The sequence below is a fragment of the Bos indicus genome, chromosome 5, assembly GCF_029378745.1.
Source record: "Bos indicus isolate NIAB-ARS_2022 breed Sahiwal x Tharparkar chromosome 5, NIAB-ARS_B.indTharparkar_mat_pri_1.0, whole genome shotgun sequence".
Taxonomy (NCBI): Eukaryota; Metazoa; Chordata; class Mammalia; order Artiodactyla; family Bovidae; genus Bos; species Bos indicus.
This window is the reverse complement of record NC_091764.1, coordinates 45,014,142-45,029,590: the sequence shown is the minus strand read 5'-3', so window position 1 is coordinate 45,029,590 and position 15,449 is coordinate 45,014,142. Positions and strand designations below refer to the sequence as shown.

The 15,449-nt window shown below is 41.7% G+C and overlaps 1 protein-coding gene across 3 annotated transcripts in view; it reads right to left on the bottom strand.

Moving 5' to 3' along the window:
- Positions 1-15,449, bottom strand: part of CPM (carboxypeptidase M) — an 80,299-nt gene that overhangs the window by 19,180 nt on the left and 45,670 nt on the right. For 2 of the 3 annotated variants that reach the window (XM_019960849.2, XM_019960847.2), the window contains exons 4-7: positions 10,855-11,027; positions 9,029-9,213; positions 8,173-8,340; positions 1,943-2,095 (exon numbers count right to left, since the gene is read on the bottom strand). In XM_019960849.2, the coding sequence (XP_019816408.1) occupies positions 1,943-2,095; positions 8,173-8,340; positions 9,029-9,213; positions 10,855-11,027 (679 nt within the window). Of the gene's footprint in view, positions 1-1,942; positions 2,096-8,172; positions 8,341-9,028; positions 9,214-10,854; positions 11,028-12,053; positions 13,021-15,449 lie in introns of those variants that run through there. The other variant, XM_019960848.2, reaches the window with a different exon arrangement.

The following is a 15,449-nucleotide window of genomic DNA, read 5'->3' as shown; positions in this document are numbered from 1 at the left end:
GTCTTACACCACAAGGGGGCAGTGTTGATGTATTAATATACATTAATACATATGGTTTAAGTGAACTGTGCGCATCTGATTATAGGGACACGCAGATAGATGAATATTCTTTATAAAATCTAGTTAAATGGACTTGTAAATGCTTTAAATTAATAACAATAATGCTTAGGCCATAATTTGTATGTTATTTAACAGTTTACAAAGCTCCTTCGCTGACAATATTATTTTAGCATTATATTTCAGAGCCCACCTTAATGGGGCCCAGTAGTACCGTAATCTTTCCAGCTAGTTTGAAATTCATAGAGTGTATTTTGTGTTCCATCGCATTCCCAGTTTTACTCTTCTAAAGGAGGAATTTTTAGAGTTTACACTAAAAGATTGGTATAGGTAGAAGCTACAGCCAAAGTAGAAATGTGCCTTGTGAAGAAAGTCAAAAGGAGAAACACCAGAACAGAGTCTGGTGACATAATGAAAAAGGAAAAAGACCCAATAATAAGCTCAATAAAAATTATTAAGATGCTGGTTAAAGTACACTAAGATGCTGGTAATACTACATTTTGTAATATCCCCCATCAACCTACTCCATTAATGTCTCAGCCAGTTAGATGCAGTCCTGCCAATTCAAAAATATTATTTCTGGGAACCTCCTGGGTGGTCCAGTGGCTAAGACTCTGTGCTCCCAATGCAGGGGGCCTAGACCCCACATGCACACAAGAGTTCGCATGCCACGACTAAAGATCCTGCGTGCCACAATTAAGACCCAGTGCAGCCAAATAAATAAAAATAAATATTAAAAAATACATAATCTTTCTGTACTTGTGTTTTGGGATGGCAAGCGGTTGGGGGTCAAGTATGAAAGGGGGAAGGAATATCCATGTTCGGGATGTATGGCCAGGAGAAGCTTCTGATTGTCCCTGCGCTCAGCCCTGTACCCCTCAACTACCCCATCTCTTTGCAGCAGGTGGGAAGCTTTGGTGTGAAGCATGCAGAAATTCCAGGAATTCTGCAATTATGCAATAGGTCCATGATGAAAACTTCTTCAACACACACACACTCCACTTTTGGTTTCATATGGTAGCATAACTGTTACTCGAATTCTTGATGCTTTGCTTCCCCCAACTGTTCTGAATGGAGAAAAATAACACGGGCAATGCAGAAGAGCCTTCCACACCCTGCCCAAGGTTCCACCATCACCACAAGCGATGTGCTGTTCTCATGCAATGGTTTTCAAAGAGTAGTCGCTGGACCTGCAGCATCCGCATCACCAGGGAAGATGTCCATCATTCCAGACCCACTAAATCAGAAACTCTGAGGATGGGCCTGGCAATCCATGTTTTAACAAACCCTCCTGGTGAGTCTGTTGCACATGTCTGAGAAATGACTGCTCTTCTCACACCGTCCGCTCATCTGTCATAACGGTCAGACAGGCATCAAAAAAACAGGCTGCAAAGACTCCCAGTGCCTGGTCATTTGGCACAGTTGAGAGGTGGGAGGGGTTGAAGCCAATGGTGCTAGGTCACCACCAGTTCTAGGAAAAAATGTAAAATGGCATGTCCAACATTCTCTGGATCTGTGGTATTAAATGGCAAATGACAAGCAAACTTGGCTTCTTTCTAAATGGGTGATGATGTAACAGAGTTACAGCCTGTTTTATTGATCTTTTGCCAGGTCATTCAACATGTAAAATTAGAAGTACTCTGGATTTTACATCTCCATATTAAAGTAACACACACTATCCTTTCTCTTACATGAGCTGATGGGTGCTGCATTTTTCATATGCTGCAGATGCTCATGCAGAGAGAATTCTGAACCGTTAGTTTTGGTACTAAAAATGAGGCTAGACCCAGAAAACAGAAATAGGGGCTTGCATTTTCTCAACCCAAAGGTTTTGCCAGATGCTATATTTTATGATAATATGAATTAATAAGAAAATCTTACAAACCTATGTGCACCTGTTTTATATATTCAATCAGCGAATCTTTGTTATCCTTCCAGAAGCCTGGAAGCTTCTCCTTGCGAGGATATTTACAGCATGACAGCTCCAACGTAATTTCAAAACACTGGGCCCAGATGTAGTTGTAATCTTGCATTCCACCTAAACACAAACATATTTAAATCTTTTAAAAAGTATGAAGTTGGAGTGAAGACAAGTATCATATACCTTGGAGACACGTGAATCAGACAGTTGCAATGACAGTAAATGTAAACAGGAAAAGATGAATTTGACATATTGGCACGTACAACTACAGCTTGACATTTTATTATCCAGACATGACCAAGCAATCCTAAATATTCCCATATGGGTAACTGAATCAGAGCTGACTGATGTTCATCTATGTATCCAGATCAACTGAGGAGTAAGGGAAGGGTATTTTTAAAAATCACAACTACAAAAAGGATTCTTCATATTACATTTCTTTCCTAAATTACATTTTAAACAGAGAGAAACTAGAGTGAAATTTCTTTTAAAATGTTTCTACAAGCCTTTCATAAACACATTTATTCTGTGAAAATAAGTGTACGCTAGCGTGTGAGATGAGTGCAATTATGTGGTAGTTTGAACATTCTTCAGCACTGCCTTTCTCTGGGATTGGAATGAAAACTGACCTTTTCCAGTCCTGTGGCCACTGCTGAGTTTTCCATATTTGCTGGCATATTGAGTACAGCGCTTTCACAGCATCATCGTTTAGGATTTGAAATAGCTCAGCTGGAATTCCATCACCTCCACTAGCTTTGTTCGTAGTGAGACTTCCTAAGGCCCACTTGACTTCACATTCCAGGATGTCTGGCTCTAGGTGAGTGATCACACCATCTGATTATCTGGGTCATGAAGATCTTTTTTGTATAGTTCTGTGTATTCTTGCCACCTCTTCTGTTAGGTCCAAACCATTTCTGTCCCTTATTGTGCTCATCTTTGCAAGAAATGTTCCCTTGGTATCTCTCATTTTCTTGAAGAGATCTCTAGTCTTTCCCATTCTATTGTTTTCTTCTCTTTCTTTCCACTGATTGCTGAGGAAGGCTTTCTTATCTCTCCTTGCTATTCTTCGGAACTCTGCATTCAAATGGGTATATCTTCCCTTTTCTCCTTTGCCTTTTGCTTACTCTTTTCTCAGCTATTTGTAAGGCCTTGTCAGACAACCATTTTGCCTTTTTGCATTTCTTTTTCTTGGGGATGGTCTTGATCCTTGCCTTCTGTACAATGTCGTGAACCTCTGTCCATAGTTCTTCAGGTACTCTGTCTATCAGATCTAATCCCTTGAATCTATTTGTCACTTTCACTGTATAATCGTAAGGGATTTGATTTAGGTCATACCTGAATGGCCTAGTGGTTTTCCCTACTTTCTTCAATTTAACTCTGAATTTGGCAATAAGGAGTTCATGACTGCACAACTGCACTCATCTCACATGCTAGCAAAGTAATGCTCAAAATTCTCCAAGCCAGGCTTCAACAGTATGTGAACCATGAACTTTCAGATGTTCAAGCTGGATTTAGAAAAGGCACAGGAACCAACATCTGGTGGATCACTGAAAAAGCAAGAGAGTTCCAGAAAAACTACTTTTGCTTCACTGACTATGCCAAAGCCTTTGACTGTGTGGATCACAACAAATTGTGAAAAATTCTTAAAGAGACAGGAATACCAGACCACCTGACCTGCCTCCTGAGAAATATGTATGCAGGTCAAGAAGCAACAGTTAAATTGGACATGGAACAACAAACTGGTTCCAAATTGGGAAAGGAGTACATCAAGGCTGTATATTGTCACCCTGCTTATTTAACTTATATGCAGAGCACATCATGCGAAATGCCAGGCTGGATGAAGCACAAGCTGGAATCAAGATTGCTGGAAGAAATACCAATAACCTCGGATACACAGATGACACCACCCTTATGGCAGAAAGTGAAGAGGAACTAAAGAGCCTCTTGATGAAAGTGAAAGAGGAGAGTGAAAAAGTTGGCTTAAAACTCAACATTCAGAAAACTAAGACCATGACATCTGGTCCCATCACTTCATGGCAAATAGAAGGGGAAACAATGGAAACAGAGGCTTTATTTTGGGGGGCTCCCAAATTACTACAGATGGTGACTGCAGCCATGAAATTAAAAGATGCTTGCTCCTTGGAAGAAAAGCCATGACCAACCTAGATAGCATATTAAAAAGCAGAGACAGTGCTTTGCCAACAAAGATCTGTCTAGTCAAAGCTATGGTTTTTCCAGTAGTGATGTATGGATGTGAGAGTTGGACCATAAAGAAAGCTGAGCACCAAAGAATTGATGCTTTTGAACTGTGGTGTTGGAGGAGACTCTTGAGAGTCCCTTGAACTGCAAGATCAAACCAGTCAATCCTAAAGGAAATCAGTCCTGAATATTCATTGGAAGGACTGAGGCTGAAGCTGAAACTCCAATACTTTGACCACCTGATTCGAAGAACTGACTCATTTGAAAAGACCCACAGGAGTACATCAAGGCTGTATATTGTCACCCTGTTTATTTAACTTATACGCAGAGTATATCATGAGAAACGCTGGACTGGAAGAAACACAGGCTGGAATCAAGATTGCCGGGAGAAATATCAATAACCTCAGATATGCAGATGACACCACCCTTATGGCAGAAAGTGAAGAGGAACTCAAAAGCCTCTTGATGAAAGTGAAAGTGGAGAGTGAAAAAGTTGGCTTAAAGCTCAACATTCAGAAAACGAAGATCATGGCATCTGGTCCCATCACTTCATGGGAAGTAGATGGGGAAACAGTGGAAACAGTGTCAGACTTTATTTTTCTGGGCTCCAAAATCACTGTAGATGGTGACTGCAGCCATGAAATTAAAAGACGCTTACTCCTTGGAAGGAAAGTTATGACCAACGTAGATAGCATATTCAGAAGCAGAGACATTACTTTGCCAACAAAGGTTCGTCTAGTCAAGGCTATGGTTTTTCCAGTGGTCATGTATGGATGTGAGAGTTGGACTGCGAAGAAGGCTGAGCGCCAAAGAATTGATGCTTTTAAACTGTGGTGTTGGAGAAGACTCTTGAGAGTCCCTTGGGCTGCAAGGACATCCAATGAGTCCATTCTGAAGGAGATCAGCCCTGGGATTTCTTTGGAAGGACTGATGCTAAAGCTGAAACTCCAGTACCTTGGCCACCTCATGTGAAGAGTCGACTCATTGGAAAAGACTCTGATGCTGGGAGGGATTGGGGGCAAGAGAAGGGGACAAGAGAGGATGAGATGGCTGGATGGCATCACTGACTTGATGGACGTGAGTCTGAGTGAACTCCGGGAGTTGGTGGTGGACAGGGAGGCCTGGCGTGCTGCGATTCATGGGGTTGCAAAGAGTCGGACATGACTGAGCGACTGATCTGATCTGATCTGATGCTGGGAAAGATTGAAAGTAGGAGGAGAAGGGGACGACAGAAGATGAGGTGGTTGGATGGCATCACTGACTTGATGGACATGAGTTTGAGCAAGCTCCAGGAGCTGGTGATGGACAGGGAAGCCTGGTGTGCTGCAGTCCACGGGGTCTCAGAGACATGACTGAGCGACTGAAGTACATGAATTTGGAGGAGTAATAACCAATGTTTATTGAGTGTTTGCTGTTGCTAGGTACTGTTTGAAGAACTTCACTATCAGCTCTAACCCTCACAGTAATTATCACCCATATTTTACAGATGAGAAACTTAATTACAAATGGTAGGTCATGTACCCAGGGGTTCTTGCAAGTGAATGGCTGAAACCAGAGCACATGCCACCTTCCTAGACTCCCCGTGCTCTCACCCATCACACCACACTACGTCTGTGGATGAGAGACATGGTGCCATGTGGACTCTTGGGAGCAGGGGACGACCCAGTCCCCCGCTGCTTCTGGGATTATCACTGCCCATTCTCACTTTCTAGTTCTTACCTCTCAACACTCTATTTTCAAATGGTTATTCTCATATTTTTTAAGATGCACAACTTCTATTTTAAAATCTCTGAATTGGGAAGCATCTTAAATTTGATGGCTGAAAAGCATCATTGTGTTATTAGTTCAGCTGGAAACTTTTTCTTTCTTGGTGGGACATATTTTACAATCACTGGCATCTTAGATTTGATGAAGTATGGTATCTTTGAATGAATTAGTCTCTGCCAGATTTTAATTAGTTATACTTGATATTTGCCTAGTTAAATAAGTTTTCGCAAGTCCATCAGAGTATTTGGGAAGTAATGAAGTAAATATTTATGCTCAGAAAATGGTCAAAATATTATATAACTATTAAGTAATACTTATGTAGGTCTCTGGAGAAGGAAATGGCAACTCACTCCGGTATTCTCGCCTGGAGAATCCCATGGACAGAGGAGCCTGTAGTCCATAGGGTTGCAAAGCGTCAGACAGGACTGAAGCGACTTAGCACACACGCACGCATGTAGGTCCCAGTTTTAGCCAGGAAGAATTACTCTTTTCTTCCTTTTCCTTTACTTGCAAGTTTTGTATTTCTAAGCTTATTTTCACCAAGAAATAGAAGAGGAAAAAAAGAAAGAGAGAAATGAAATAAAACAAAAGCCCTTGACTGGATGACTGTCTCAGGTAGAAAGAATTTAAATGGCAAAACAGGTGTGGAAAGCACGCTGGACAGAGAATGCCAACTGTGGAGAGTGTGTGCCACTCTGGATAAGGCCAGTCAGGCCTGGCAAACAAAGGCACGCTTGGGAACAACTCACAACAGCAAGACTAGGTTCCTGTCAATCTCCCACGCGTCTGGATCTGTCTTGGGAAGTCACATAGCACGCTGCAGGACAGAGCTGCCCCTGGGCAGGAGGGCTCCCTTCCTCCCTGTGCAGAGTAGTGAGCGCACACTAGGCCGCCCCCGAGGTGGGGGTGGGAGGGGAGGCTGTCTCTCGGACGTGGGAGAGAAGTTTGGGGCACTGTGGCATCTGGCTGGCCCTGCTGCCTTCCAGTCATGGTCTAGGCTTATTTACGTTGCCTGGAAAGCTGGCAGAAACCTGCCCAGATATAAAAGTCCCAGCTTGTGCAAGATTACCTGCCTGTGCAGGTGACAAGTGAGGAAGTGGCCTGAGTGTGGAAATGCAGGCTGCGCCTGCTGCTGGCCAGATCTGCTGACCAGTCTGAAAGGGGGCACTTTTCACCGAGGTGGTGGAACCTGGTCCCCGCCCACTGTCTCCCCTCTCACCCTTCTGTCCTCCATCCCCCCTATTCTCTAGAGTTTCTAGACTAGGACTATGACACCCTTGGGCTTCTGCTGATATTCTTCCTTCTGACAAGAGCATCCCCTCTGCCATGTTCCCTACATGGCAAACTCCTCACTCCCTCCCCTCGCCTGGCTACCCTATTCCAAGGGAGCAAGACTAGAGGGATCTTCTGTTCAGTCTGCAAAGTGGCTTGAAAAATCAGGAGACTTCATGGAAATATCCATCTTGCTTCACAAACTGGAAGATCTGGCAATGCTGCTCCTTACTGCTGCATGGAATAACTACCTGGATGTCAGCAGCAACACACTTTGCTTCCCTGGTGGCTCAGATGGTAAAGAACCTGCCTGCCATTGCAGAAGACAAGAGAAGCGGGTTTGATCCCTGGGTCAAGAAGATCCCCTGGAGAAGGAAATGGCAACCCACTCCAGTATTCTTGCCAGGATAATTCCATGGATAGAGGAGCATGGTGGGCTACAATCCATGGAGTTGCAAAGAGTTGGACACGACTGGGTGACTAACACACAGGTAGCAACTGCCCCCATTGGATGAGACATAAGAATTACATTTCTCCAAGGCCTTCATTACTTCCTGCTGTGTTTTGGCTTTACACCCCTGTGGTACACTGTCCCTTTTCTAAATCTCTGTTCTTATTCATATGACACTGTCACCACAATTAACTTAAATGTTGCTCTTCTCTGTTAAACTTGGGCTTAAGATCTGTGTCCTGTTCATCTTTCTTGGCACAGTTCCTGGCTCCAAAGTGAAGGCTAAACAAGCATCTGAACTCAGGCAACTTTGGCAGTAGGGAACATGTCTGAGCATCTCTCAAATGGTCGTCCCCCTCCTAGCTCTGTGCTATTAGCTGACAGAGACACGACCGAAGGGACTGCACTGTGCCTGACTAACTTCTGGCAACTACTGGGGTCAACAAAGGCCAGCCGGCACCTCTAGGTAAAGACAACTAGGATAGTAGAACGAAGAGAAACTCACCTTTCAGTGGATACCAGGAGTATCCATTTATAATTCCATTAGAAAACCCTGTTTTAATTCTACATGAATTCCTTTTCATGTCAGGATTCCTTGAAGCATAGGTATTTGCAAGATATTGAAAAACATCATCATCAGGGGTTAAGCTCCGAGAGTATAATGTTCCAGTGGCTGTACATGGAAGACAGACCAAGACCTTTTAGTTGATGTAGAGGAAGTATAAGGTATATTAGCCCCTGCATCGTCAAATTCCACACAAAGGCTCTGATTTCCTAGAGAGATCCTCTACCCACTTCCAGGAACGTCTCTTTACTCTTCTCCCAGTTTTTAATGGACACAGCAGAAGGGATATCACACAAAATAACCACGTACATGTGCAAACTCCTCCTCAATCAGCTTAAAAGTTAAATACCTTCTGAGTCATTCTTATTGATTCTAGATCAGTAAACTTTCCTTAGGTATTGTAGGGATTAAATGAAGCCACTAGAATACTTTAACTCCTTGGTACATACCTTATCCCACAGTTTTAAGGGGAGTCAGGAATTATTATTCATGTGATTAGTTTTGTTTTTTTTTTTTTCAGTTATGTTGTCTCTTGTGTGCTAATCTAAATTACAATTTTACTATTTCACTGATGAATATCAAGTAATCCCATTTTTGGTTGTCAGTTCAGACACCTTGCCCATCTACTGTTTATAAATTGTAGGAAGGATAGCTCAGAGTCGAGAAAATGAGGCTTTTTCCAACCCCACCAGAAAAATTAAGTAGGGAGAGAAAGAGTGTATCGCCATTCAGAGGTGGACAGTTTGCAGTCTCACTCTGGATTCAGAAAGCAAGAGCAGGGCCCATGTGTGCTTACCTGGAACACCATTATCAAACGGGTAACTGGCCACCAGAGCACCACCATGGAGGTTTGCAGAGAGGACAAAGGTCTCTGTAGTCAGCCACTTCATGACTGCCACGGTCTCAGGCTGCCTCGGTACCTCATTAAGCTCAAAAGCATCAGGGAAATTTCTATTCAGGTCATAGAGGTTACTATTATCCCTTTAAAAGAAAGAAGTTTTAAGGGTTTACTGTTGGTGTATGAAGGAGCAAATTCCTGTAGAGTGTAGACCTCTGCTCTGGGCTCCAGCTGTTTTTCCAGATATGAATACAGAGGTGGTGGATGGTTGCTTTGTCAGCCTCCAACGAATTGCACTTGGTATTCATGCACTCTGTTGTTCCCCGCCGTGTGACTTGTTCTTGCCAGTGGGACAGGAGTGATTCGGATGTAAGCAGAGGTTGGGTAAGTGTTTGTGTTTCGGGGCTTTTGCTCTTGGAACACTCCCATTTGGAACCGAGACCCCAGTGCTAGCTACATCAAGGGGCCACATAAAGGAATGAGGGACCCAGGTGAGATCCAGAACTGAAACTCAAGACACAGGGTCCCAGACAGACCCCCGCTGAGGTCCCAGTCATCGTGGCATTGAGATGGACCCTGCTCTGCCCTGCCCAAATTCCCAACTTACAGAGTGGAAAGCAAATAAAAAGGTAGCTGTTTCCTCAATTTGGGGCAGTTTGTTCCATAGCAGTTGTTATCAGAAATAATAGGAACATGCTATTTTACACAAATATATTTCTGAAAAGTGGATTGGCTATGTTTGTCATACTTGTTTGGTCATTAAGTCCTGTCAGACTCTGTGACCCTATGGACTGTAGCCTGCCAGGCTTCTCTATCCATGGGATTTCCCAGGCAAGAATATTGGAGTGGGTTGCCATTTCCTTCTCCAGGGAATCTTCCTGACACAGGGATCAAACTTGTGTCTCTGGCTTGGCAGATGGATTCTTTACCACTGAGCCACTTGGGAAGACTTGGCCATGTTTAAATATGCTAAAAAAACAAAACAAAACAAAAAAACCTTAAAAGTGGAAGGGAATCCAGTGGTGATTTATCTTTGGTAAAAACAAAATTTTAATTGCACAAGTATCAGTGTTTATCAGACATTTGAGAAATTCCAAACTCCCTGAGGCCATTTAAAATACAATAAACTTTAAATCAGAAATACTACAAAAAAAAAAAAAAGAAATACTACAAGACTCACTCTTCTTTATGTTAGTTTCTGGGCTGGCTTAATAAATCAACCTGCTTATCGAGGGGCAGGTTCTATACTAGGCCCTGGGATTTCCTAGTGATGAACACGATGGGCAGGGCTCCTGCCCTCGGGTAGACACTAAAGGAGAAATGAGACATTAAAATTGTGCTGTGAGGGTAAAGGACCAGGTGATATGAGTATAACTGGGGACCTAATATCCGATAGGTTAGGGAAGGAGGCTTTGAGGAAATGCTGTTGAAACAGGCCAGGGTGGGGCCGATGGGGGTGGGAATGCCAGAGGTGAGAAGGAAGCCTGTCGTCATCGTTTCAGGGGTGAAGAGGGATCTAAGCGGCTGCAGCAGGGTGACAGTGGGAAAAGCAAAAAAGCCAGAGCAGTGGAGGGTGGGCAGGCACAGGAGTAACCCAGCCTTATTCAGGATTTCACTTCTCACAGTCAAAGCCATGGGTGGCCCTGAAGAGTTTCTAGCATGGCAGTGACATGACGCAGGCTATGAGATGTTTCACTAATTCCTCTTGACAGGGCCAAGGTGTCCGATCTGATGGGGGCCTTTTGTGGTTTTGTTATGTTTTACATAGATGGGCCCATTCTTACCTGCCATCATTGTAAAAACAGTCAGGCTTTACAACAGCTTCGAATCCATCTGGGTTCATTGAGGGCATGATGTGTATCCGGGTACTGTTGATTAGATTTGTGATTTCAGGGTCTCTTCCATCTCTGGTTACAAGATATTCAATTAAATGGAGCAGCAGTTCCCGCCCTACAGCCTGTAGGTGTTAAAACAGAGAAGAGGCTACTTGAGGAAAACAAGGAAAACAGTCCCCAAGGTACAAATTCCCCAACAAGAAACACGACAGATGATACTTAAAACCAAAACCAGTTGTCAGACCACCATTTCTTCAGGCAGATGGCAATCCATCATTAGTATGCTGCAAAATCTTTTTAAGAGTTTGTTTTTTTTTTTAAGTTAATTTTTTTAAAGTATCTAATAATTTACTTTTAAAAAATGAATTGGAGTGGAGTAAAGGTTATTTCTTATTATCCCGTTTTCAATTTGCTTGTCTTCCAAATACTTGCTGGAGTGATGGAGAGAGGGAGAGCTAGAAATCAGGCATGGGAGCTGAGCACACGTGACCCACGGGAGTGCTGTGGTGCATGTCTGGGTGGATGACGCATGGAGAACCCCTGCAGCAGACACGCAGATGTGAACAGAGAAAAATCCAAATGGGTGATACTCATAATTTAAATAGGTTTCTGATTTCCAGATCCCCTATTTCCAAGTTCTTCTATTTTCAAATTCCCCTCTTGCACACTTGTGCAATTTTTGCCATACCTCCGTACTTCTGATCTCCACAGTCTCATGTTTCGTTGGCACATCAGCCTCACAACTTTCTGCCATGTCTCCATATTATCTATACTATTATTTAGTTTGCATTTTCTGTAAATTGGCTCGCTTTTTACTTACGTCAAAAATTATAAACTTTGTATAATTATCATTTTGCTAGATTTCATGTTTTTAATTATACAGTAAAATAAAAGCACGACTATGAAAATAAATATGGTCACATTCACCTAAAATTACCTTATGCACCAACAATGATTGGGAAACTGAAGGCCTGTGAAAAATCTTGCTGTATAAGGGAGAGATTTCCTATTTTTCTTTTCTTTTTTTAGGGAAAAAAAAAAGGAGTTCACATTTTCAGCCTTATTCTGTAAAGATCTGACTAGCCTACATTAATTTTCCCCTGTAACCCTGACCTCAAAGATTCTGCTTCTCAGTAAGGAATATTTACCTCTTGAATGTGATCAGATGTCGTTGAGGGGTTAGGATATGGGAAATCAGTGCAGCAGGTGGTTAAATAAGGATGGTGCTGCCAGTGCATTAATGAAGGCCACGGGCAACAAAAGAATCTTCAATTATGACTCCATTGTAGCAATTCACGGCTGTGACAAAGAAGGAACAATGCTGCACTCTCTACCCCTTGCTGGCAAGCAGAGAGATCACATCTTATGAATCTGTTATCCTAATGGATACAGAATAATTGAAAATGGAACTAAGAAAAATTTAAATGTGTGAATTATATATTTATACATAGCCATAAAATTTAGAGTGGAAATAAATTCCATTCTGACTTCAATTTGTTTTTTCTCCCACTCATGTCTGTCTTCTTCCACTACTGTGATTTTTGTTTTCATAGTCCAAATTGTAGGTTGAAAAAGGTCCTTACAAACTAATAACTAAAAAAGTCACGTGAGTCACACACTGGGTTTTCAATTTGGTGTTTTGGAAGCTCAAGCACATGTGCAAGCTCCTTACTGCCTTCCCTAAAACCAGAGGAGGAGGGGATGGTAATTTTAAGTTGTGAAAGACTCTACAAGTGGATCGTGTGGTGGGCTGAAGTGGGGGCTTTCCTGGCAAGGGGAGGGGAAGAGAAAAGGGTCAAGGAAAAGGAGGAGGAAGTGAGATTTCTAAATGCTGGTTCGAGACTGCAGGATGCTGCCCTTAGAGGGACATACCAGGAAAAACCTGAGGCCAATCGGAGTCCCAGGTCAAGTATGAAGTGAGCCATATTGGAATCCCCACGTGATTCTAAATTTCCTCTTAACTCTCTGAATCATACATTCTCAAGCATGCTTGAACTCAAGACAGGAATTGGCAATGAAATTCATCCACCCACAAGCAAATGAAAACAAAGAGCAAGAAGCTGTGATTAAGCTACACAACTAAATTAAGCAACTGTGGTGGTGTGAGTATAGGATAGAAGGTAAAAGTTAAGGTTTATAGTTAACAGCAAGGGTGGGGCTAGGGGAAGGGGGAGATGAGTTTTCAAAGTGCTAATTTCTTTACTTTTCATAGCAATGGGTCATAGGATATTATCCAAAGTTTAAAATATATATATATATATAAAATCATTATAATTTCAGCTTTTCCTAATTTTTTGACTTCAGAAGAATCTTATTAATAAGATAATTTCTTATTTTGAGAAATTAACAAGTTCACCAGTCATTTTCATTTCACTTCAGTTCTGTTAAGCTCAAGTAAAGTTATTAAATCTCATACTTCTTAAAGATAACACATATGACATTTTATTTCCTTTTGATTCCTCTCACTCTATTACTACAGAAATAAAGAGATATGTAGAATAGCATCTGGCAAATAATAATGATGGCTATTTCTGAGTGACAGTATCTTACTCGTATTTTTCTAGTTCTTTTAAAGGAAAGAAAACCTATGTTCTTTTTACAAAAGCAAAATCATGATTCTTTCAAGGACACAAATGTGTGACCAAGGTTATCTTCTGTTTGCCTCCATATTCCAAAACAAACCACAAATTCTTAACTGCATAGGGTGAAATAAAAATCTTGGCGGTATGATAAAGAAGTGATTAAGAGTCAGATAATCTTAAAACTGGTGAGATAAACTGATAAAATTTCGGAGAGAGTTAAACAAGGTCCTTTTGTTTCCTTGGACCATATTTTCTTGTCTCTGTAAAAGCAAATTTATGTCACATATTATTCAAATTAATTCTCAACTTTAATATAAATGTCTCAAATATTCATGTTTTATGTATAGGTCTCTTTTCATTTAAAATTAAGTCTTTGAACATGAGACCTTAGAGAGACTAATTTTTTTTTTTAATGTGGTCAAAAGTGTTTCCATTGACTTATCCAGCCTTTCATTTAACTTTCGCTTCCTTTTGTGAGTGTGTGGAGAATCCCTAATGAAGAGCCTGAAAGGCTGGGTAAGCACACCGGCTTCTAGAGTGTTTCTCTGATAATTCATCTGGTCATTAAGATGGCAATACCCCAGGATGGACCTACAGATTGTCATAGTGAGTGAAGTTAGTCAGACTGAGAAAGAGGAATATTGTATAATATTGCTTATAAAAGGAATCTTAAAAAACATGATACAAATAAAATTATTTACAAAACAGAAACAGACTCACAGAGAAGGAATTTATGGCCACCAGGGAGGAATGTGGTGGAAGTGGGGAAGGATAGGTAGGGAGTTTGGGGTTGACATACACACAGTGCTATATGTAAAACAGATAACCAACAAGGACCCTTGTATAGCACAGGGGACTCTGCCCAATACTATGTAACAACCTAAATGGGAAAAGGCTTTGGAAAAAATAGATACATGTATAAGTGAATCACTTTGCTGTACACCTGAATGTAACACATTATTAATCAACTACACTCCAACGTAAAATTAAAAGTTTTTAGAAAACGATGGCAACAACTCAGGAAGCAGAAAATAAATCTCTACCAGGTTTACTTCAATTCAGTCAAGTTGGAACTTGCTAGATAGATGAAAATGAGTGTTTCCGCACTTATCAGAACAATTGCAAAAAAATGTTGAAGCAACAATCCACAACTGGGTAGTGTATTGTGTAAGACTGAGCGTTGAGGTCCACAAACTCCTAGAAGATCCATGCACCTTGAGGACAGCATTCAAAGCTAGTGCCAGAATAGCAAGGAATCCACCCAAAGAAGGTTAAGAACCACTGCCCACAAATGTTATAGATGCTGCTTTTTAACAGTGCGCCTTGAAAATGCTCTTTAATTCTAAAAGGTCTAAGAGAAGAAGAAGGACGAAGAAGCTGGTTAGACCCAGCTAATCCAAGAGACCCTTCTGCTTCTGGGTTAAGCCATCCCTTTCCCCAGCTCCTGGTGGCACCAGGAGGGCAGAAAACACAAGATCTAAATTCAGGATAATAAGTTTCTCAGTGGCCCCCAAAGCTGTCAGACATTGTTAACAGCTGGGACACACAGAGGGTGACAGGACTTCAGGCCTCCACACCCAAAACACACTGACATTCCTCTCTGCATAATCTCAGTCCTTGGCAGTCGTCAAAGAATCAAGGTAAATGAGTGAGACCTGCTTTGACGGGATACATTAACTACCTGGAGGGCAAGATGTCAGAAATTTGGCAAAGTACAAGCAAATTCAGAGGTGAACAAGAGGAAGGACTCTTGCTTTTCTTTGGAAGTTTCAATTGGGAGGATTAAATTCTGAGCAGCAGACTGCAACCTTTCGAAATGCTAGGAATTCAATAAATAAGCTACTGGAGTCAATTGAGGGCCACATGTCTCTTATTAAAAATGGGTTCCATGGGAGCCGATCAATTGACCAGATAGCAAAAGGGAAAGGAAGTCTGGGCTGCTATCTATCATGAATAGTTGTT